The sequence below is a fragment of the Ischnura elegans genome, chromosome 6, assembly GCF_921293095.1.
Source record: "Ischnura elegans chromosome 6, ioIscEleg1.1, whole genome shotgun sequence".
NCBI lineage: Eukaryota > Metazoa > Arthropoda > Insecta > Odonata > Coenagrionidae > Ischnura > Ischnura elegans.
Genome location: NC_060251.1, coordinates 124,208,487 through 124,232,956, shown reverse-complemented (window position 1 = coordinate 124,232,956; position 24,470 = coordinate 124,208,487). Strand labels below are relative to the sequence as shown.

The window sequence follows — 24,470 nt, the reverse complement described above, 5'->3', positions numbered from 1 at the left end:
CCATGGCGGCCGTCAACTGCACGATTTGATTTGTTTAAAGACATCCCTAGACACATATGGTTATTTGAAAGCACAAAGTGCCAGCATTTGGGGGAAGGGAAGGAAGGAACAGATAAGATAGGAGGATAGGGGGTTCTCCTTATTAGCGGACGGATCGTCGGATATTCGGCTCTCCACTGAGCTTCAATGCAAAAAAAAATCATTTCCACATTGGCCAAATCTAATAACTAATTCTTCAGGTGAGCAAACCACAGAGTTAGATTAGTAGTTAGAAAAAGAGTTATGCAAAGGATCATTGACATAGAGAAAAGATTTTCTTAGTTTTAGCACTAAAAAATAGTCACTCAAGGTCCTGGGGATGGAGTGAATGGGAAATGCTGGGGAAGGAGGAGGGGTATGTGATGCGTAAGGTGGGTGCCAGCAAGATCAGCAGAAGGCCGCATGAGGGAGTAAACAAAGACTTAGGAAAGAAAGATCTTTCAGCATGGTAGAACGAGGAGGTGTGCGAGAAGAAAGTTCATGGTTAGAGTTAGAAGTGCGTCTTCATTACGAGTAGCCTTGAAAATAAGTTGGTGGTGAATAGAGCCCAATACTTAAGATATTTAAGTTGTTTATTCAGGAAAGCTAATATACACACGAAAAGATAGTACCCAGAAAAATCCGTTATTTTTTTGCTTTTTGCCCTTCTCCATTGCCGCTTCCGCCATGGTTTCTCACTTGCAAAAATGGGAATTAAATTGGGGATCTAAATCGTTAGCCAGATCAAAATATCTTAATGTTTGGAGGGCAGCGTACCTATACTTCTTTTTTATTTGGTGAAATTACTTCCTCACTTTCATCTTCGTCGTTACTGCTATTATGACTAGTCCCAGCCGCTGCTTCATCCGACATAGGTACCGGCGTCGCATTGTCGCAAGCCTGGATATCATCATCTAGGGCAATATAATCGTTTGATGTTGCGTGCTGTGCTCTTCCTGTCCAAGTATTTTTCAAAATCATCTTTTAAGCCTCTAGCCTCCTCTGCGATTTCACCCGCTGCAGCTTCCTGAAGGTATAACGTAACGAATCAACCATAGCCATGATATTATAGCGGTAGAATTACTAGTAGGCTAGTTGTATCAATTACCAACCACGAGAACATCCTCATGATGCGCTATCAATGGGAATCCGACCAATTTCTGGCAATTTGCGATTGTAGTGGACGACATAAAGTACGTCTTTGAACCGTGTTCCTGCAATGAAAAATGACCATTTTATTAACTTGGCCATTTTAGCAAAGTTAACAAAATCGTTATTTCTCATCGCAGAAACAGGGTTCAGAGACGTACTTGATTGCCTGATTGGTAGGAGTGCGATGCAAACAATTATTTTTTGATGATGGCATTGATTGATAGATTTTCAAAATGCAGTCAGAGCGGTCACTTTTGGGGAGGGAAGACCCCGCTCGGAGGGTCGAGGAGAGGGGCCAGTGAGGGTGAACTCGTCAAGGAAAGGGTCCCGGATTAGGGACCCTTCGAAGTGCTTTGGCAAAAAGTAGTCAAGTAGTCTTCGAAGTACGTTCAGAGCAGCCTGCCTTGCGAACGTACCACGTACGTTCACAGCAGTACAAAGGGTTAATTAGGGGTGTACAAAATACCCCGCGTGACCTTCCCGACATGTTAAACTACGATGTATTGTCGATGCGATGTTTACGAATAGGCACATTGTCAGTTGCGATATTTTTACTGAACTCCTACTTCCCCTAAATTCCCACTGTGAGGTTTTAGGTAAACCCTTTCCCTCCAAAGTTGCACCATCATTTACGATTTCACACTTTTGATGGGCCACAGTCGGAAGCGCTGAATTTTTTTAGCTAACTATACCAGCGTAACTAGTTTTGTTGACAGATATTTCGCCGTAGTTCGTATAAACGAATGCCATTTGCTCCTGGGGACTAAGCCGAGATTAGTAATTTCAAAACATTTCGTATAGTCCAAACTTCGTATAATAGAATAGCACCATGTATTTAGCATAGGCTTTTTGCCGGGACCGCAATATCACTTCGTATAATTGAAAACTTCGTAAAATCCTGCTTCGTATAATCGAGAGTTTACTGTAACTATTATTTTATTTGGCGGGTTAGTGGGTTAACACAAGCTTGAAGATTTTCAAGAATCGACCTGATAGCCCATATTGAGGATGTTTTCGTCGCACGTCAAGTGTTGAAATATGTGGCGGCCACATTTGGAGGGAGCGGCCTTCAGCTATCAGCGATTGTTGCACCGGCCATGAGAGGGAGCAGTGAGCGAGGGCGGAACTAGGCAGTTGCGAACCGGAGCGGACAAGAGAAACACCTCGAGCATCAGCACGCCCGTCCGCCATTAGCGCGTCGCTTATTTTCCTATTCCACTTCGGCGGCTGTAACGTTTGTGCGGCCAATAAACTTGGATTCACAGTGTAATTCGCTTATTTAATTAGCATAACTAACCATCGACCTCAATACGCTAAAAAATAAAATGATGCATTGTAAATATGAATGCATTACGGAAAATTTTGGCTATTCGTAATATTCCTTTGCATTAATTGTTATTGTTTACATACTGACAATGAAGCAAGCTTGTGCTCCACATATTAAGCTTGAATGTTAATTTCTACCCAATTCGCTTAACTAGTTAAATATTCATCACTTATGGTATCATTATTTATTTAAAATACAGTAGATGTTATTTTATTTTTAGCCATTATTCCATTTCTCAATATGTGATTAGGTTACTTTAACCTCAGAAAAATAATTCAACATTGCAATACGCAAATTTTCTGGGGTGTAATGCCAAAAAGCCCGGTTCAGGAGACAGTGTAATACAGTGGAACCCCGATTTACCGTTCCCGCATTCATCGTTTTCCCGCATTCATCGTTCGCCGTCCCTGGTCCCAAAAAAGTCCCATAAAGACAATGTAATTTTTTCCCGCATCTATCGTTCCCCGAAGTATCGTTTTCCCGCATTTGTCGTTCGAAGATCACGGTCCCGATGTATTTTTTTCCCGCATTCATCGTTTGACAAAAATGAAACGACGTATTTACGATGTGGCATTCGCGGATTCGACCGGCACATAGTATTAATCTTCCCCAAGAGATGGAAGCACCATAGTGCCCTCCGGAGCAGCTCGGGGCCGTGGGATTGTCTACGTTGCACAGTTCTCACCGTTCTCACAATCAGCTACCCCCCTCCCGTCAGCCCTTGTGCCCCACCCCCTCTGACTCTTTCTTCCTCTCTGAAACCAACCAAGAGGCATTTAACGACCCGGGTCACGTTTCGCGATGGGTTCGTGTTACGAAGACCATAACTCATTAGCTCCGAAAGGAAATATCAAGTTACCCGAGAATGATAGAAAAGTATTTCACCCCTCCTCCTTTTGCTCCCCCTGACCTTTTTCATCTTCAAAGCTCACATTTCTGGAAGCCAATTGCTGTCTGAGTCACCTATTGGCCCCAAAGGTGAGTAACAAATGACTGGTAAAAGACGAGGCAGACGAAACTCGATACCCTGGCATTTGAGCTTCTCGGCCGTTGATCCAACATTTTTTCCCGTAAACAATATCAGATAACAAACTATGACTTGCTATAAATCTCTCTAGTCAGATTCACAAACATAGGGATATCTCAGGATATTTTGTTACACACTTTGGTCGCGCTTCACCCTCGACAATCGGCTCAGCGTCAGTTCCGAACTTCACCTCGTACGAGTGGTTCCGTATTTTCCTGTGTTCGCTGAATTAAAGCCAGTGTTTTCTTTGAGGCTTTGCGAAGCCTGGTGTTATTTTTATTAGTTCAATTTTTATTCGTCTTCTGACCATGGCCGTCCCGATGAAGCAAAAGAGAACTTTGAAAGATCGTCTCAAAATAATTGAAGAAGTGGAAAAAAATCCGAGGGAAAAGCGAGTTGACATTGCAAAACGTCTCGGGTTGCCAGCAAGTACATTGAACTCTATAATGGCCAAGAAGAGTGAGATTCGAGAGCAAATAGACAGATGTGGAAGCGCATCCAAGAAGAGAAAGACTGGCAAGGAGTCTACATTTGCCGAATTGGAAACGGTGCTCTTCAGTTGGTTCCAGCAGGAACGGGAGTCTAATATTCCCGTTCAGGGGCGGATCCAGGATTTTTTTCTGGGAGGGGCACAAGCAAGGCCGTATCCAGGATTTTGTTCTTGGTGGGGCACAAGGATACCTCGTAATACAAAACGAACGCAATGATAATGGGACCGTATTAAAAATCTTGCATATTTTTGAGGGTCTGGGGGGGGCACGTGCCCCCCCCCTGGATCCGCCTATGTTCTCGTTGATGAAGTGATATTAAAGGAAAAAGCGAAGATTGTTGCCACCCAATTGAACGTCGAAAATTTTAAGGCTTCCAATGGCTGGATAAGTCGATTCAAAAATCGACATGGTCTTGTATTCAAGAAGCTGGCAGGAGAGAGTGCAGAAGTAAATGCTGAAAGTACGGATGACTGGCTGGAAAGTCTGCCATCGATTCTGGAGGGCTACGATCCAGGAGATGTGTATAATGCGGATGAGACTGGTCTGTTTTTCAATGTGCTTCCTGATAGAACATTGGCCTATAAAGGAGAATGCTGCCATGGAGGTAAATTATCCAAAGACAGGCTAACGGTTTTGCTTTGCGTGAATAGTGATGGCAGCGACAAGCAAGTGCCGATTGTGATAGGGAAATCCCCAAAACCAAGGTGCTTCAAAAACGTAAGAAAATTGCCGACAAAATATTACGCAAACAGTAAATCATGGATGACAACAGAAATTTTTATTTCGTTCCTCCATGCATTAGACGCGCAAATGGGGGGCAAAATAGAAAAATTATCCTCTTTGTGGATAACTGTGCAGCACACCCCAAAGACACGTCTTTTTTGAGGAATATTAAAGTGGTACGGTTCCCAGCAAACTGTACGAGTACGCTCCAGCCACTTGACTTGGGGATTATACGCAGTTTAAAAGCGTACTATAGACAACGCCTCGTACAAAAATCCATTTGCCTTATGGAGTCAGGAAAGGCAATGAAGAAAAAACTAAACGTACTTGAAGCACTCCACTATATTATGGCAGCATGGAAACAAGTGAGCCAGAACACAATTCAGAATTGCTTCCGTAAAGCTGGGCACAGATACCCGATTGATAATAATGAACTTGCAGATGATGATGTTGATGATTTTGATCAAGACTGGGAAGAAATGTGTAGAGCCCAGAAATACGATTTTCAGAGCTACGTAGCAGTAGATCATCATGTGGTTACAAGTGGCACTGAAACCATTGAAGAACTGTGCGAAGCGCACACATCTACTGGGGCTGTAGAGGAAGAAGAGGAAAACGAAGTAGAAGTGATCCCAAGCTTTGTCGAGACTTACGAAGCTTTAGAAAAAGTGAAAGCGTTTTTCTATGCGCATAGTGGAAGCGACGAGGATCGTGAAAACATTTTAAGTCTCGAAAAATCATATTTTCGACTACGGCAGAATGCCGCTAAGAAACAGAAGACAATGCATGACTTCTTTCAAAAGCGTAGTGATTAAAATGTGAACAGTTTTAATAGTGTATCCTAGCCAAAAGTAATTCAATAGGTACTATTATTTAATGGGTTTTATCAATCATAATTTGTGTTTGTTCGACAAAGTTTGTTACTTATTAAAAACCACTAAAATTCCAATATGCTTGAGGTACCTGTAGTACCATAGAGTAAATATGTACTTACTCTATGGTGGTACTTACGGTATATTGGCGCCCAGTTTGAAGAGAAGCGATGATTCTCAAGTGAATGAATGAGTGCATGGAAATCAAATAATAAACGCGATAAAATAGGGAGGAATTATTTATTTTTTTAAGCCTTATAATTTTGAAGAGGGCTTTCCTGATTTTATGACATCCCATCAATATTTGACTATAGCCTGAAGGACGCATTAAAACAACAAGGAAGTGCCGCACCTACGACTAAAATATTTTCAGATTGGTTACTATTTTCTTCAGTTTCACCAAGGGAGTTCGTGTGGGGATTTAAATACCCACTGAGGTAAGAAAACATAATTTTAATATATCAGCGCATGAAAACATTTCCCTCCTAGAAAATAAATAAAATGTTCCGTTAGTTGGCTCGTTATTTTTGGGTTGAATCCAGAACTTCTCATCCCAAGTGGACGACCGACGTTGGGTCTTGAAGACCACTGACGAGGGGAGATATCGTACCTCGATACGCCTTTGTCAATGCCATATTTTGACGGCAATCGGAATGCCGAACGCTTCTCGAAATGGGTACGGTTCCATGGAATTGGCCTTAGTTTGATTGAATTTTTATGTGGTACATTTAACATGACTTACATCATTTAAAAATAGCAACCCTCTCTCCATGAGGTATGGTGATGTAATGATTATCGTTGTGATTATCCATCGGGGAGGCAAGGGTTTGCGGCTCCGAGAGAGCGATGTATTTTGTCGTTCTCAAATAGATCAGTTTTGCCCGGATTCAATGTAATTTAAATTGTAGCAAGCCTAGGCCAGAGGATACATTTTTTACCGTCGTAATGGCTTTTGGGTATTGAAGCAATCTTATTCCGAACGCGGAGATGGGAAGACTACTCTAGAAAGTGTTGGTGCCCCACAGGCACAATTCGTCTTCGGAACTCCGACGAAAAAACAGGCCTGCAACAGATTTCGGAATACACTTCTGATGTGCACAAGTTTTGATGCAAAGCATGCGTATTTTAGCATGCAGTTGAATTTCGGTGATGAGAGATGTTCGTAATAAGACTGCCGAATCCGTCGTGGCAGTGTGAATGCCGAGACGGCGAGCAAACATTTTTTAGTGAGGTGTCCTATTCCCAAGGATTATTGAAAGATATATTAGTAGAACCAAGTATATGCCCAAAAGTATTACATAAAATTCAAATAAAATATTCAAATAGAAAACAGCTCTATTCCTGCATGAATCCTTTATAGAATATCACTATTACGCGCCAACATCCTGCGTTTCCTGCCGCATAGGCAACCGCGCCAAACTTTCCCGTATTCATCGTTTTCCCGCATTCATCGTTCATTTCGTCCATCCCCTTGAAAAACGATAGATCGAGGTTCCACTGTATTATTAAACCCCTACCCAGTGCAATTAGCCGTTCAGAATACTGAATTGCACCGGCGCTTGAGCAATTTTGAGAATTACGCTTTCTGGTGTAATAAAACATGGATTACACCTGTTCAGAATAGCGTACTGCTACAGGGGTGCAATACGCAATAATTTTACACCTGCTGGTGCACTATCGCCGAATAGTGCGGTGTAATTTCATCCAGAATAGAATCCAGTTCCTAAATACAAACGGCAATAAAAATAAAAAATGCTGAACTCCTATTTCAATATGGCTCTCCTAAATCCCAATGCAATTGTTTCCCACGTTTACATCAAACTTTCATGCATGGTGCAGTTATTTTGTTTTTAATAAAATGCATATTGAAGGTTATATATTGGTTGCGCTTCATTTGCATTTATTACAAACCTTAAATTAAAAAAAGAATTGACAATTACTTTAAAATTAGAATATGTAAAATGTAAATTTGGCCATGCAACAGAGTGTCATAAAAAGGAAAGGGCAAGCTGCCGTGCATTTGAAAGTATACATTCAGTTTTCTTTATGCTCCTTCCCATTATCAGCATCATTCATATTTTAATACTTAACTTCAATGATAAGTTTTTGTAAAAATATTATTAAAGAATTGAACCAATCCAATGTGCAAACCCCCATGTAAGACCCAAACATTATCAATACATTTAATTAGAATCATGGACGAATCAGTGATGTACATTCAAAATATGAATAATTGATAACATTGCATCATCGAGTATCAAATAGTGTAAAATGCTTATTATGTATTCAAGGTATTTGGTGATTCAGCTATTTGAACGTCCCATCCCTGGTTATTATGCTGTAACTGATTTCATGTACACGCTCTCTTTACCATTACAATTTGTTTAATACAAAGTATACATTAACATATATGTATACATTGTTGATTTGGGAAAAATAAATTGAGGTTGTTATTTTCATGACCAGGGACATTCCATTCAAACCCCAGCAGTATGTGAGGGGTTAAAAATGTGGTTATATCTACAATTAAATATGTTGTAAACACATACACATGATTCAAAACAATGCAAAAACAAGTAAAGAATTGAACCATACCTTACAAACTTCAGTGGCTACAAGATAGCTGAGACGATTGAACCACTGCACATAAGACTCCAGATTGCGCGTCTTCTTCATGTCTTTGAATGATGTCTCAACATTCGGGTTCTCTTTTGCAAAAGCTTGTACAAATTCTTCAGGACCAATATATGATAACCTTTCCAATTCTATATGAGTTAACTGTTGTGCTAAGGACGCAGGATTTAAACAGAGCTCGGTCACATCAGTCTGGAAAGATAAACAGCCAAAATTCATTCTCAGCCTATGACCTCAAACTGAAAATAATAAATCTGCAGCAATAAAGCTAACAGAGACTATGAATACATTGAACCATATTAACAATGAATTCATGGAAACCTCTTCTATTCATTTTGATATTTTAAATATACATTGGTCATGCATTCTGTTTCAACATAGCACAAAATTAATTAGGTGCAGTATTTGTTTTTCTCCTTTGAAACAAAAAGAAGCTAACAAATGTAGCATTTAATATACATGCGGTCCCTATGGATGGAATGTGAATATGTGGTGAAACAGGATGCATGAAATAAAATGTCTGTAACAAAATATCAAAATGAATAGAAGATAAAAAGCTTCACAATTCAAGAGCAGCAATTGAAATTAACCAATTGACCAATTTGAAAATAGTGAAAAATATAAAATTATAATTAACGTCCTTGCATCATGGCTTCCACAGTTTATGGAAGAGCCAATCGCACGCAGGGTGAGCATGCAGAGAGGTGTGAGTGAGAGAGAGAGAGAGAGAGAGCGAGAGAGAGAGAGAGAGGAGAGCACTCACCGAGCTGAGGCAGTCGAGCGAGCGAGCCGACGACTCAGCATTCACCTTCTGCAGGAACTCTTCGTATTTCTCGAGGGCCGTGAGGCGCAGGAGAAGCGCCTGCAGCAGGGCAGACACTTCACGCCTCACACTTGGGTCGATGGCCACACACTTCTGCGTGAGGGATCGCACGTGGCCCATCACGCGCTCATCCCTGAAGTCATACGGAAACGTCTCCGTCCACTCAGCCAGCAGCTGGACCAGGTGCGGCACAAAACGACCGAGCCGCTCCTGCGAAGGGCAAAAGGCATTGCCACATTGGAATAAGACATGTATGAGAGACGTTTGTGGGTGTAGAGAACCTAGAAATTTTAAAATATGTTTAAAAACAATTTCAATGAAGGATTAATAGAATGATCTAATCAGTAAGGTTTGGTAATTTTCTTCTGCATCACATTCAATTAAATATTTGTCTCAAGTGCATTGCACTCTTAACAAGCAAGTTATCTAATTGCAAAGGTGCTGCTGAATGCACCCTCTCGAATGCTGATGATGTCAAATTAATAACAACACATTATAGCCCCCCTCATGTACAAGTACCTTTCATCACCATACATGTATTGGCAGTAGTGGTGAGGTTACATTTTTCACGTGTTTTTGCATTGTGATCAGTGACTCCCTCTATGGATTTATTTTTAATTATTTCAATCTAGTTCTTGTTATTGCAGCTTAAGGTAACTTCACTGATTCTTCCGTGTGAATTCGTTTGGTGTTTAAGGCTATTTTATCACACTAATAGTTTTTGAACATAAACTGCATTGTGCATGTAATCTAGTTTATGTTTTACGTGTTGGGACACATGGCTTATCAGCATGCTTTTGTTTTCTGTTTTCGTCGTTCTTTTCTTTTTAATTAATGAAGTGCAATTTCAGTCTTGGCACTGCAAAAAGGTACATGGAGCATTACAATTTCCGAAGCTACAATAATTATGCATCTTAATTCATCTAATCCTGAACTGCACAACAGGTTATGGGCCCAGCGTGCAGAGATGAAAGTATTTCTTTGGCTAATGAAACGATACACTGTTTTAGTAATCTTCAGCTCGTTAAAAGTATTTCAAGATAATAATAACTTTGTGTGTGAGCCAGCATAAAGGGCGAGTTGGTTTTAAGTTTTCGCGAAATTAATCTGAAGTGGAGAAATGGAACCACGGGATGTAAACAGATACCTCTCCCTTATAGTCCAGCTGTTTGGAATACATTTAGAAACGTGCTCTAGCATGGAGGACTATGTTTAGCGGTTCTCAACAGTCGATGCGAAATTAAAGAGTATTGGAAAAGCGACTGATGATGAGTTTCTTGCAGTGTTGATACTCCAATTGTGGTCTGACTCTAGACTACAAACCATTTCGGATGGCATTGGAGAACACCACCACTGGAGCCATCAAGTCGGATCCAGTTAAGCAGAGACTACTCCAGGAACGACATGAGCGGGCTGCAGAATCCACGGAGGAGCAAGTCGCATTCCATGCCAAGCAGAGCGTTGGAGAGAGAGAGCATCACGGTGGGATTGCTCAACATCAGCACCAGGATGGGACGGAACGGAGTACACCCATGTCTCGTATAGCGCAATTTCGATTAGCGCAATTTCGATATAGCGCAAATTCGTTCCTCGGGGAAACATTGCAACGCAGTGTAGCCTAATCAAAAATTTTAAACGCTCTCGTGATAAAACGTGAACTTGCGCTAAGTACACACGTAATTTCTATCAATTTACGCATATTAATATTATTTCTTGCCTCAAATCTTCTTTTTTGATTATATATTAATCGAAATTCATTGCTGTGCAATTGCCAAGAATATTACTCGTCATTGGGTCCAGATAGCCGGCCTACCGAAGATTTATCTCGTCTCCTTAACAGAATGATAATAAATAATTTAGATCGTTAATTAAGCGTGGGGCTAGTGGAAATGAGTTTTTTTTCAGCAATACGGTTTGAGGCGTATTTTTGCCGTCGTAGGTTACCGGGCCATGGAAGACTCCTCCTTCTTCCATGACCGGGCGATTGACTTCCAGGTAGAGGGTCTACGCTAAAGCCTTCAAGGTCATCGGTATTCACGGGGGAGAAATGGAGCGGTGGCCGAGTTGCGCATGAATAGCATCAACACATAAAAGGGTCCGCCATAGAGTCTCAAACACAATGGCTTCGTTCCCTCCCCACAGTCATAGGCCTTCTGCGTCTCAGGAATACAGTTCAGCAGAAGAAGGTGATTTAGATAGAGCCATACAGAGTAAAAACCAAGAGAATATGGCAAAAAATAGGAATGCGTGTAGAAAAATCAAGAATTTATCAAGAAAAACCATAAACCTAGAAGAGGACTTGAGAGAGGTCAATTGCTTTGAAAATGGAGAGCGTCAAAGCGATATTGCGTGGAAGTTTAAACTCACGATGCCTTATTTTGAATAAAGACGAAGCTAAAATATCAGTGACCTCAGCCGCACCAACTTCAACCAAGCGGTCTACACATACGGAAAGTTCATGGTGAATCAGTACAAAAAGACGAGAGTGGTAATCGCTCCGAGACATTTAGTGAAAGCGGTTGGTTCCAGAATTTAAACGGCAAGCAGGTATTTTCAGTGCGGCGATATCAGGTGAATCTGCAAGTGTTGATAGCGCAGCCACCACAACATTTTCTGATGAACTCCAAGCTGTGATTGAAAGTGGCTCCTTTCCCCCTCAACTAGATCTAGTGTTGACGAGACGATATTCTTTTGGAAAAGAATGCATTCTCATTCATTCATTTTCAGGGAAGGAAAACCTGGGTCAGGTTTCAAGGCATTTAAAGACTGTTTCACGTAGCTGCTAATGACTCCGAGGACTTCAAATTAAAATGATTCATCATTCATAAACTCCGCTAGCTATGAAATGGCATTTAAAGTAGCATTTTCCTGTCATTTCGATGAGCTACAAAAGGGCCTGGGTGACACAACAGTTGTTTTTAGACTAGTTTTAAAAATCGTCAACTGCCGGCAACGCATTACGATCCCCTGAGATAGCAGATGTTAGCCCACCCGCACGACAGGATGGAATTTCGAAAGCACGTAAGAATTTTTTTTAACGTGAATTAAAGTCTTTCAATGCGTGAATACTATCTTTAAAGATGCTTTAAACTATAAATATTTATAGAAATAATGTTTTCTAAGGCTTTTTATGGGAATATAGATGTTTTAGAGGAAATTCAATACCAAAGACCTATGCTACCAGGAACGCATCCCTATCTTCCCTATGTTAAAACGCTCTCGTATAACGCAAATTCGTATAGCGCAAAGACCCCAAGGAACGCATCCCTTGCGCTATACGAGGCATGGGTGTACATACTCGTGAGGGCAAAGGCCAGCGGAGGAAGTCCACTTTCGATCCAAAGAAAGCCAGGTGCTACAATTAAGTGCAGAGGGATCGGCCACGTCGAGAGTGGGTGCAAAGAAGAAAGAACTAATCAGTTTGAGGGAAGTGGTTCGGGAAACAATGCTCCCAGACAAGGAAATCTAGTGACTTGGTTGACAGCCCTGCAACGTGAAGTGAGCAGTGAAAAGTAGTCCATTGGTTCAGGAGCAAAAGATAATATGGCTACAAATAAAGATTGTTTTTACTAGGTTGAGATCTGATAATTCTAGTGGTGATGTAACAGCGGCCAACAGTAATGAGATGAATGTTTACAGGCATTGGTGTCGTGCAAGTGGACTTGGAGCAGGGAAATTCTGCTATCATTTCTAATGCGCTTCATATACCAGGTTTGGCAACGAGTTTATTGTCTGTATACGGGTTAGTAGAGAAAGGGACTGCTGTTCTGTTGGACTCTTATGGGTGTAGAATGTATGATGCCAAAACCCTGATGGTTAGAGGTGTTATCCAAGCCACTGGGACAAAAGAGAATGATATTTATAGCCTAGGTGTAAAACAGGGTAGGTACTTCAAATACTTTGTTTGATAATAATGGGACTCTAGATAATAATGGAAATGAGTATATGGGCCAAGGGAGCTTAGATCTTGTGGCATAAAACATGAAACAACAATTCCATATAATCCTGAGCAGAATGGCCTAGCAGAGAGAGCCAATAGAGTTACATAGAGAGGACAAAGAGCATGCTGTTTGAGTGCAATGAGTATATGGGCCAAGGGAGCTTAGATCTTGTGGCATAAAACATGAAACAACAATTCCATATAATCCTGAGCAGAATGGCCTAGCAGAGAGAGCCAATAGAGTTACATAGAGAGGACAAAGAGCATGCTGTTTGAGTGCAATGAGTATATGGGCCAAGGGAGCTTAGATCTTGTGGCATAAAACATGAAACAACAATTCCATATAATCCTGAGCAGAATGGCCTAGCAGAGAGAGCCAATAGAGTTACATAGAGAGGACAAAGAGCATGCTGTTTGAGTGCAATGAGTATATGGGCCAAGGGAGCTTAGATCTTGTGGCATAAAACATGAAACAACAATTCCATATAATCCTGAGCAGAATGGCCTAGCAGAGAGAGCCAATAGAGTTACATAGAGAGGACAAAGAGCATGCTGTTTGAGTGCAATGAGTATATGGGCCAAGGGAGCTTAGATCTTGTGGCATAAAACATGAAACAACAATTCCATATAATCCTGAGCAGAATGGCCTAGCAGAGAGAGCCAATAGAGTTACATAGAGAGGACAAAGAGCATGCTGTTTGAGTGCAATTTGTCTAAATACCATTGGGTTGAGCCATGTCTCGGACTGCCGTGTATTTGAAAAATAGAGCCCCAGCTAGAGAAATTGGGAATGCATTGCAAGAAAAGAGATGGACTGGCCATAAGATTGGCCTTAGTCATCGGAAGGTATTTGGGTGTATTGCCGATGGTCATGTTGCTAAGCAGCTGCAAAAGAAGCTGGATGCCACGTCCAAGCAGTACCATTTTGTTGGGTACTGCAACGATTCAAAGGGGTATTTTTTGGCGGATCCAAGAAATGTAGGAAGGATAGTAAAGGCACAGGATGTGATATTCTTTGAGGAGAGGTTTAGAGAAAGTCAACCGCCAGATAGAGCTTTTAGAAATGCAGCCATTATCTCCAGTTTTTCAGGGAGTACATAGTGGGGGTGTTACCCACAATCCCCAGCCAGAAGTTGGGGCAAGTGTAAATGAGACAATTGATATAAGTGTTACAAGTAGTGAGGGCCTAGAAGAAGATAGTGAGTGTAGTGTAAAGACAGTGGAGTCAGAAGGTGATTGTCAAGGGATGGAAATATGTAACGTTGATCATGGGAAAGAAAGGATCTCAGACATTGAGGGCAAAAGGAATTCCCTGATCATGTATTATTTTTGCCATCAATTAATTCAGCCTGCAATCGGCCACTGTCTTCATATAGTAGTCAACAAACAGTTGAGGAAGCTTTAAGAAGTAATGGAGATGGATGGAGGAAAGTCATGCTGCTAGAATGGGAAGCGCTAACTCAAAAGGGGGTCCTTTCACTGGTTGATTTGCCTGAAGGTAAGAAAACAATAAAATGTAAGAGGGATTTGAAACAAAAGGTTAATGCAGCTGGAGAATTAGAGTGTTTTAGGGCCAGGTTGGTGACAAAGGGCTTTGGTCAAAAGTACGACATTGATTAATTTGAAACTTTTTTTCAAGTAATCAGTTGTCCTGCCCATTATCCAGTTATCAGTTATCTAAAATTGTTAATTGCCTTGTCAGTGGAATTAGATTTAAGTATCACCCACTTAGATGTGACAGCAGCTTTCTTGAATTGTGATCTCAAAGTCAAAGTCAAAAGCAAAATGCGTCTGTCAACTGTGATAGAGATATATGCAAGCACCCAGCAGCAGCAATGATCGTCCCCGTAACTTTACCTGACGCAAAAATCATAACTTCGCAACATACATCCAAGGTAGTGTGCCAGAATTACTTACGTAGACAGAAAAATATGCTAATTTCTGTGAATACGAAAAGAGAGGTATCAAAGGGCTCCATTTTGATGGAATGAAAGACTATACTCTTGTCTGATAAAAATAGGAAAGACGACTTATCAATCCAAGTGTGTGGTGCTAGTTGAAGAAACAGGGTCCCAATTTTGGGGGTTTGCCTCCCCCGTCGGAGGATTACCAAAAGTTATAAAATCTGCGATTCTCGAATCCTTTCAGAGTGAAAAGTAGATAAAATTAAAAAGGATGTGAATGCGATAGTACCAAGTGAATACCGCCTAAAAAGGAGGCATCATCCCTCTGCTACAAGCATAAATCCAACATCCCTTGCAGCGTGGGTGAACTCTTTTCGAGATTCCCACCGTGTTAATTTTTCCACAATGGCCCAAGTTTCAAGCTCCGAATCGGAGCTCATCCTCCGGGGTAAATGTTTTGTATCCTGAGAAGAGTTTATCCACATCTTTCGCCGGGAAAGCATAAAATCATATTTCATCCTTGCAGTGGTATATTTGCTAATTGCACTAAGTTGACTTAGATTTGCGACAAAAACATTGGGAGGGCAATCTAGGGACTCAATTTGCATTGTTGCAAGGATGCGCTTGGAGACCAATCCGAGATTTTTTTAATTGCTGGATTAGAATATCGACGTAAAGCACTACCCGCTGATGATATATTGAGAGAGACCACGGTACCTTCGGTTATATCTGATCTTAGCGCTGTGGAAATTCAAAAATCTATTGATGAACGTTCAAATTTGAAGTTAAATATTCCTTTTATTATACACACGGACGAGAGATTCGTGAAAGAATTCTCCAAAACTTTGTTTACAGCAGCGAAAGACTAGGAATACAATGACATAAGAAATACAGACTGGAAAGCAGATAATTGAGTAATTCTTTCGTGATTGTTCCTCCACAGACGATGCTGAAACATCAAATATTAGTTAGACTAACGAAGAAAGACGCACTTGCTGTGACTTTTGGTGCATCTTGGGCGTGGGAGAGGCGAGCGGGGAGGACGCGAGCGGCCTTCAACCAAAATCCATTTAGTCGCAGCTGTCGGACAATGCCGGAATAGAACCACACATCCAAAGTTTGCACACCTTTATAGCCACTCAAGTGGCCTCTTCATAGACCGTAGGCTACTTTCCTGCGTTCTCGGATCTAAATATATTTCATCACTTCACTAAAAGCTGATAACATCGATTTGTTTAACGCCGACGAGGCGCCTAATAAGCGACAAGTCGTCTCACTACGCATCCTTTTTTACCTTCTACCATCTTCCGATTTATATTATCAAAGATGAACGCCCTTCTAACAGCACACGCGGGATGAATTTTGCTGTATTCGAGGCATGGGAGGGGGAGAAGCGAGCGTGGAGGGGAAGGGATCGGCCTGCGGCTCTTGTATCCGCGACGCTGCGTGGGCGTTGGAATATTTTTTTCGCGCACACGGACTCAAATTAAGCATTTTGTGGCTAAACGGTGGCAGATATGTCAAAATGCACGAAATATTGGCCCTAATAGGGCAGTAACTCGGCAAAATCTATAGAGAATAACCATAAAATATTACATTTTCAGAATTTTGACCCTCCCCCCCTAAATCGCATTTGAGCAAGGGTCAGGGGTTCACGTAGAGGTCTCAAATTTTTCAGGCCTTATTTTTGATCGGTCCCACAACTTTTTTTCAATGGGCCAGATGGATTTGAAAAAAATCGATTTTTCCGATCCGCCCTACTGCGCAGGTGTTCAGATGGTGTTTTACTTCCACACATGATGGTAATGTGTTGGTGTCACAGCAGCGTAGGAGGAAGGTGAGAGAGGAGAGTAACTTCCCTTCTTCTTCCTTAACTTCTCTTATCTCTTGGACTCCCTGAGAATGAGAAAAAAAAAGAGGCTGGACCTTCACCGATTATCTGAGGAACTCTACAGAATTCACTTGGAACTTGCAGCTACTCTTACTGCCAGTGATTGGGAAACAATTGAAAAGCTATCATACGACGGCTACCCAATCAGCAACATGTGGAAGAGAGTGCTGACCAATCAGCGCACAGGGGGAGATCGGCCAGTGCTACATAAGACGGCAAAAAATGAAAACTTCTCACCTTCGACCTGAAGACGAATGCAGGATGGCTTTCGAAACTGTTGTCAACCATAAACGACAGGTGGGGCTGGAGAACCCGAAAATTAGCAGTCATCGTGAACGACGCCGCAGAAACCTATGCACGAATTTATTTGTGGCAGACTTTCTTTTTCAGAGGCTCACTGATTCCTTGCAGTTCCTTATGGTTGACTAACCATTTTCTTTTGCAATATTTTCAGCTTTTCTGGAAGGCATCACGTGCAATAAAAACTTGATTGCTTCTTGGTGATGGTTTTCCGGGTTTTTTTCTTGGTGATTGCTTCTTATAGTAGAAGGTTGATCTATTTTTTTATGCCATAAGTTTCAAGGCATAGTAATCCCACATGTCTCTCTCTTGTGTAGGATTTGCTCTCAAATCACTATGGGACATATACTGTTTCGATAAAGCAGCAATTAAGTTGTAATTAATTAATCTTTGGTCATTATTAGGATGTTGGATCAGAGGCAGGATCATGGTTATTTCCTCCTGATAATCAGTACCAACACTGCCTTATTCTGTAAAAGCTCATCATTTATAAACTTTAAATTAACATTGGCCATTTCAAATCCTTGACCAAATTTGGTCGCATTCGTGGTTAACCATTTGCAATTAAAATTGCTAATGTGATAACTTCAGTGAATGCAATGTGTAGGTCTGTTATCATGCCTCAAGTCCACAATGAAAGGCAGGCAAGGTGATAGGGAGAGTGCATATTTGCACATTATAAGAATAGGTACTGCAAAGTTGGAAGAGAATGAACTTGCAAAGGAGGATAAATAGATGCAACCTTATGCTGAACATATTTCGAGAGAATGATGAGCATAATTTGAAAACAAGCTGGAAAATTCTATTAAAATGTGTTGAGCATATTTTGAACATTTACCTTCCCGGACATTTACATATGCTCAGCACATGCTCAAAAGATGTTCAACACAACACACATATGTGTTGAAAATGCCTTCAGCATACTCTGAAAACAAATTGTGCTAGTAGGGTTAATATTGTACCTTTATTGGATTGCAATATTAGTAATGTGCGTGTAATTTAAAAAAGAATAAGACCAAACACGATGTATCTCTGACTTTATTTAAGCATTTTACGCAAGGAAATCAATATCAAAATACGACAGAGACTTAGCATTCTGGCACCATATCCTTGCAACTGAGCTTCTTGGAAGTTGATGTGGTATTTTTTTCCGAAAACTTATAACAAGTTACAATTTATGAGTTATGCTATAAATCTTTATTGTCACAGTCACAGACGAAGGGATATTTTCTCAGGATATTTGGTTTGTCCCTGTTAGGAATTCAATTTCATCTGCTTTATCTTGTGAGAACTTCCAAAGATGGACTGAAAATAATTGGAGAAAAACAAACACTGGTAGTGAAGCGCGTGTATTTTGCAAAATGCCTCAGATTGTCTGCTAGCACTTGACAGTAGGAGAGGGGGTAAAGCGAGCTACCTGTTGAAAATAAGAAGTTGGATGAAGCCGAGTATCAGATGGGCATGCTGCTGAAATGGGGTTTGGTAGATAAGAATGTATACATCAGACAGAAATCCATCGTAGCAGTGTAAATGCCGAGATGGCATGCAATCATTTTTTTGCGAGGTGGTGTGTCCCCTTAGGATACTTGAAAGAGATGTTAGTTGAATCAACTACATATGTGCCCAAATTTATTTTTTCCATGAAATTAAAATATTCCATCAATCAGCTAAATTCCTATTTGAATCCTTTAAAAGAAATCACAATTACTCGCCAAAATCTTGGGTTTCCTGCTACATAGGCAACCTAGACAAACATTCCCACATTCATCGTTTTATTCGTCCAACTCCTAGAAAAATGATAGGTCGAGGTTCCACTGTATACCTTTATATTTATACATTCAGCAAGTGAAATAGAAGAAGAAACATATGTTTATTATGCTTTGTGCAATTCTAGTATTAGAGATATTCGAATATTCGAGCAAAGATTTAATATTCGAAATCGATATTCAAGTTTGAGAAATCTGCTATTCAACCCATCTTTAATTATTATTATGATTCTACGGCCATGGATTAGATAATTTGTGGGAAAACACTGTGTGAGAATGAAGAGGAATGGCAATACACACTTGGTACTTCACCAGGCATCTCAGTATATAATGTGACACCATACATGATTGAGTGCAGAACTCACCTTGGGTGCCTTGTCCCCCAGGTGCTGCTGTGCATCGCAAAGGGTGCACACCTGACCCAGCAGAGTGTGCGGCTTGATGAAGAGGCGGGCGCTCAGCAGGAAGGCAAAGAGGTAGGCACGGTCAGGATAGTAGTCAGCCGTGGGCACCATGTGCTGCACCAGTGCCTCCAGTGAGCCCGACACCAAGTTGCCTCCGTCCCGGTAGACAAGTGACTGCAAACATCACTCATATTATGCGGTGATCTTGCTTTTGGGCATGCTTCCACGTATGCTTGACATCAAGAGTGTTGTAGCTAAATTCCTCACATTGAAATTGCTCATTTATGCAGTTCAGTCCACTTTGCTAGAGCTTTTGAAGACTGACTAGCTTTCGATTGCTTCAAATTCATTCATAGCCATCCACCTCTGCTGATGTTTCGCAGAGTTTTGGCCATCTCTAACCCCCCTCAAATCAGTCTTCCTTCTAGTAGCACTCACCACCGTCTTGGTCTCACATGTGGCACTAAATGACTTGAATTGACCAAGATCAGAGTGGATGACTATCACTACAATATGAGACTGATTCAAGAGGTAATAGATATGGGCAAGACACTGCTACCTATCAATGGAGAGGATGGATACACTTTAACAGCCAATAGAATGTATCAACCGCACTAATGAGCACTTCAACCTGAAGAAACAAGTTGGAATTCTTGCAAACCTGATATCTGACAAATGGGGAAGCACGCTCAAAAGCATGTACCTATACTTCATACTTTAAATAGAATGTAGATAGATCTGTAATGGTATTAGACCTCATGAGGTCACCAGCAGAGGAGAAGAAACTTCAGCCATTTTCAATCATTGATGTCGGGAAACACAAAAGTAAATACACATGCGGAATCCACCTTCTAAAGTTTCAATGCTCTGACAAGTTAGCTCACATTCAAGTTCCAGTCCGGCCACATTTTAACAATCTTATTATCTAGCTTTTTGTATCTCCCACAGCACCATTGTCCTCTCATCCTTTTTCCTTTATTTGTTTCAATCCCTTTCTTTCCTACTCTATGAATTTATTTGTATGTTTGCGCTTAATGCGTCGTGCGAATGAATGAAGTAGTGTATCGCCCATATTGGATTTATTTCACTTGGGCTCAGCGTGCTGCGAAACGCATGTTCCTGTCACTTTGAGCTATCATTCAGAGTGTATCTTTCCATTGATTCTTGTGTCCTAGTCCATTTCTCTTGTTGGTTATATATATATATATATATACTACTTCATTCATTCACACGGCACCTTAAGCGCAAACATACAATATATATATAGATTATAAATAATTGTATGTTCACAGGATATTAATGCTTAATTGGAGGAATCAAATAGGTATTCGTTAACAGAATAATAATTCTTCTCATGAAGAAAAGATTTTAACTTCCTTTTGAATGACTCCATTGACTGAATTGATTTCAAATGCGCAGGAAGTTTATTATAAATTCTGAGGCCCAGCTCGCGTGGGCCCAGCTTTGATCTGTTAGTCCAAATGGAATGACAATGAAGGTTATTACAATTCCTAGTTTCATATTTGTGAACATCACAATTGAGCATAAACAAATCAAGATTATAACGTACAAAAATTAAAATTGATAATAAATATACACACGGGAGTGGAAGAATGTTAAGTGCTTTAAAAATAGGCTTGGAGGGAGCATCAAAAGGTTTTTTTGCAATGATTCTAATTGCACGTTTTTGTAATGTGAACACCTTGGAGGCATGAGGGGATGAGCCCCAAAAAATTATATTGTATGACATTCGAGAATAAAAGATACCGTAATACAATGTAAGAAGAATATTTAAATCAACAGAGTTCCTAAGGTGTCTTAATAGATAGCAGATTGAACTTAGTTTGTTGGCTAAGAAGTCAATATTCATCTCATAGGACATATTACTACATAAGTATGCACCAAGGAATTTTGTGTGGGACACATTCTCAATAGACTTTTTATCCAATCTAATTAGGATGCTCTCGAGAACATTGCTATTGCCACAAAATTGAACAGTGTGTGTCTTTTGTGTGTTTAAAATCAATTTGTTAGCTGTACACCAGCTTAAAATACTATCATTTGCATTTTTAGAGCTCATAATAATGTCATTTTGAGTTGGAGAAGAAAGTAAAATATTCGTATCATCAGCATATGATATGACTTTAGAACCTGGAATATTACTGAGGGAATGAGCGAAATCATTTATGTAGATTAAAAATAAGATTGGGCCTAAGATTGAACCCTGAGGAACTCCTACGGTGGTAGAAGTACTTTTGGAAGAGTATATACTGCCATTTACAGACAGTGAGACAGCCTGTGTCCGATTGCCGAGGTATGACTGAAGCCATTTATTGGCAATGCCTCTCACTCCAAAATAATTAAGTTTACGAAGTAGGTGAGAGTTGTTATTTGTAATCTGATAATTGTAATATCTACGCAGAGACACCAAGTGTTATGAAGGTGAACTATCTTCCTCTTTGTATGTTTTTTGCTTTTACTTGTATTTCCGGGGGCTGGCAAAAAATCGAAGCCCAAAATAGTGAAGTGATGGGGCTGTGGTGAAGTTGGGCATGTCAAGCCGGCGTGTCCAAAGAGGGTTAATGCCAGTGAAAAATCAACGCCCGGGTCATCGAAATCTGGCTGGAAAACTAAGGACAAAGCACTGTTCTTTGCTCTTGGGGTCAGTACAAAGTCGGATGAATGGTATGTTGATTCTGGTGCCACCGCGCACATGACTGCACGAAAAGATTGGCTGTGTAATTTTAAAGGGGATGTTAATGCGCAAGTGACTGTAGCTAATGACGATAAAGTATCTGCCAATGGTATTGGTGATGTGGAAGTGAAACTACATGGTAATGATCATTTTACAACAATTTCCGATGTTATGTATGTCCCTGATTTGAGTATTAATTTGTTGTCTGTAAGCAAATTAGTTTCTAAAGGGTACTTTGTGATTTTTGATCGTGAAGGTTGCAAAATATTAGATGATGATTGTAAAATTGATGGTAATGTTGTTGTAACGGCATCACAATTTGGTGGGATACATCGCCTCAATGTAGTAGAGGAAAGGGCTAATGTCACTGTTAAAAGTGAATCTCAATCCTTGTGGCATAAAAGACTGGGTCACTTAAATAGGATTAGTATGGATTTGTTGCAAAATGGAATGGCTCCTGGCATCTCCTTTGTTGACGATGTAAAAGCTCAATGTATTCCATGTGTTCAAGGTAAAATGTGCAAAAAGCCCTTCAGGCCATCAAAGCATAAGAGGGCCAGGGAAAAACTGGAATTGTTGCACTCAGATCTATGTGGGCCAATGGATGTACCATCACGGAATGGAGCAAAATACATGCTCACATTTGTAGATGATTACACCCAAAAAATTTTTGCTTTTTTCTTGCATTCTAAAGGTTTGGTCAGAAAAACCTTTGAGGAGTTCAAATTGCAAGTGGAGAATGAGACTGGCCTGAGAATTAAGTGTGTCCGTTCTGACAATGGGGGGGAGTATGTAAATGGTGATTTTCAAAACTTCCTTCGAATGAGCGGTATCAAGCATCAGCTGACTATTCCCTACAATCCGCAACAAAATGGGTTGGCTGAAAGGGTCAATAGGACAGTGATGGAAAAGGTGAGGTGCATGATTTTTGAGTCGAAGTGTGACAAGAGAATGTGGGTAGAAGCTGCTAACACGGCTGTTTATTTAAAGAACAGATCCCCCCACAAGATTATCACTGATATGACACTGGAAGAGAAATGGAGTGGGGTGAAAGTTGACTAGTCTCACTTGAGAGTATTTGGGTGTATTGCGTTTGCGCATGTACCACGTGAAAAGCGTCAAAAACTTGATCCAAAGGCAAAAAGGTATATTTTTGTGGAATATTGTGATGAGAGCAAGGGTTATAGATTATTTGACACTGAAAATCCTGGAAAAATATGTAGAGCCAGAGATGTGGTACTTATTGAGGACTCGTATCATGATACTGATTTTTGTAAAGACACTGGCAGCTCATTCAACAAGAGATGCAAAGTTGAATTGGGGGGTGGAAATGATTGTGTTCTTTTGGAAGAGATGTTTTCACCCAGAACAGGAGAGTTGGTTCCGGAAGATGTGAATGGACTCCCTGAGGAGACCCAACCATCAGATGTTGCCATCCCAGAGGTCCAGTTTCAGGCAAACCCAGAGGTCCAGGAAATGGGTGAGGGTGAATCCAGGTATCCACAGAGGGAGCGGCAGAGGAAAGACTTCCCAGATTATGTCCTGTACTACACCTCTGAGGAATCACATGAGCCTGTAACTGTGAGTCAAGCTCTGTCAGGTAAGGACAGTGCCAAGTGGAAATGTGCAATGGAGGAAGAAATAAAATCATTTCTTGAAAATAATGCTTGGACTCTAGTGGACAAGCCTCTAGACAAAAATATTGTGAAATCCGGGTGGGTTTTTAAGGTAAAAAGAGACTCTGATGGCAATGTCTCGAGGTGGAAGGCCAGGTTGGTTGCAAAAGGTTACTCGCAAAGGCAAGGGGTTGACTTCACGGAAACCTTCTCGCCAGTGGTCAGGCATGTCACCATCAGACTGCTGTTTGCCATGGCAGCTGAGTTGAAACTTGAAGTGCATCACTTAGATGTAGTAACTGCATTTCTGAATGGGGACCTTAAGGAAGAAGTATACATGCACCAACCAGAGGGTTTTGTTGCCAGAGGTAATGAGAACAAAGTTTGCCTTCTGAAAAGGGCAGTGTACGGGCTGAAACAATCCTCAAGGAACTGGAACGATAAAGTTCACGTTTCACTAATTGAAATGGGATACAGTAAATATGGTTACGAGTCTTCCATGTATTTCAAAATTACTGGTGAAAAAATTGTCATTATTGCGGTGTATGTTGATGATTTTTTTGTATTTTTCAACGACTCGACTGAGGTGACACACCTTAACACACTCAATGCGGATACCTTGAATTCAAGGCATCCCGCGCTAGCCTAGGACGCGGATGCCTTGAATACAAGGCATCGGTCTCGTTAGGTTTCTCGGCCCGCCATCTGCCTCCGCGTCTTCTACTAGACCCTGCAATTGTGCCCAGCGTCTCAGAGTGTCTTCTCCTGTGACTGGATACAAGTCGTTTGCTTGCAGCAGATTTTTTGCCTTCTTTTTATTACAATATATATTCATTATAATTTTATTACAATGTTTAATACTTTCTTTATTAATAGTGAAAATTTTA

General features: G+C 40.7%; 1 protein-coding gene across 6 annotated transcripts in view; it reads right to left on the bottom strand.

Annotated features, from left to right (window-relative positions):
- The window catches only part of LOC124160105 (ras-GEF domain-containing family member 1B-like), a 445,667-nt gene that overhangs the window by 61,808 nt on the left and 359,389 nt on the right, over positions 1–24,470 (bottom strand). For all 6 annotated transcript variants that reach the window (XM_046535849.1, XM_046535850.1, XM_046535852.1 and 3 more), the window contains 3 exons: positions 19,234–19,446; positions 9,008–9,277; positions 8,206–8,436 (listed from right to left, as the gene is read on the bottom strand). In XM_046535849.1, the coding sequence (XP_046391805.1) occupies positions 8,206–8,436; positions 9,008–9,277; positions 19,234–19,446 (714 nt within the window). The remainder of the gene's footprint in view (positions 1–8,205; positions 8,437–9,007; positions 9,278–19,233; positions 19,447–24,470) is intronic.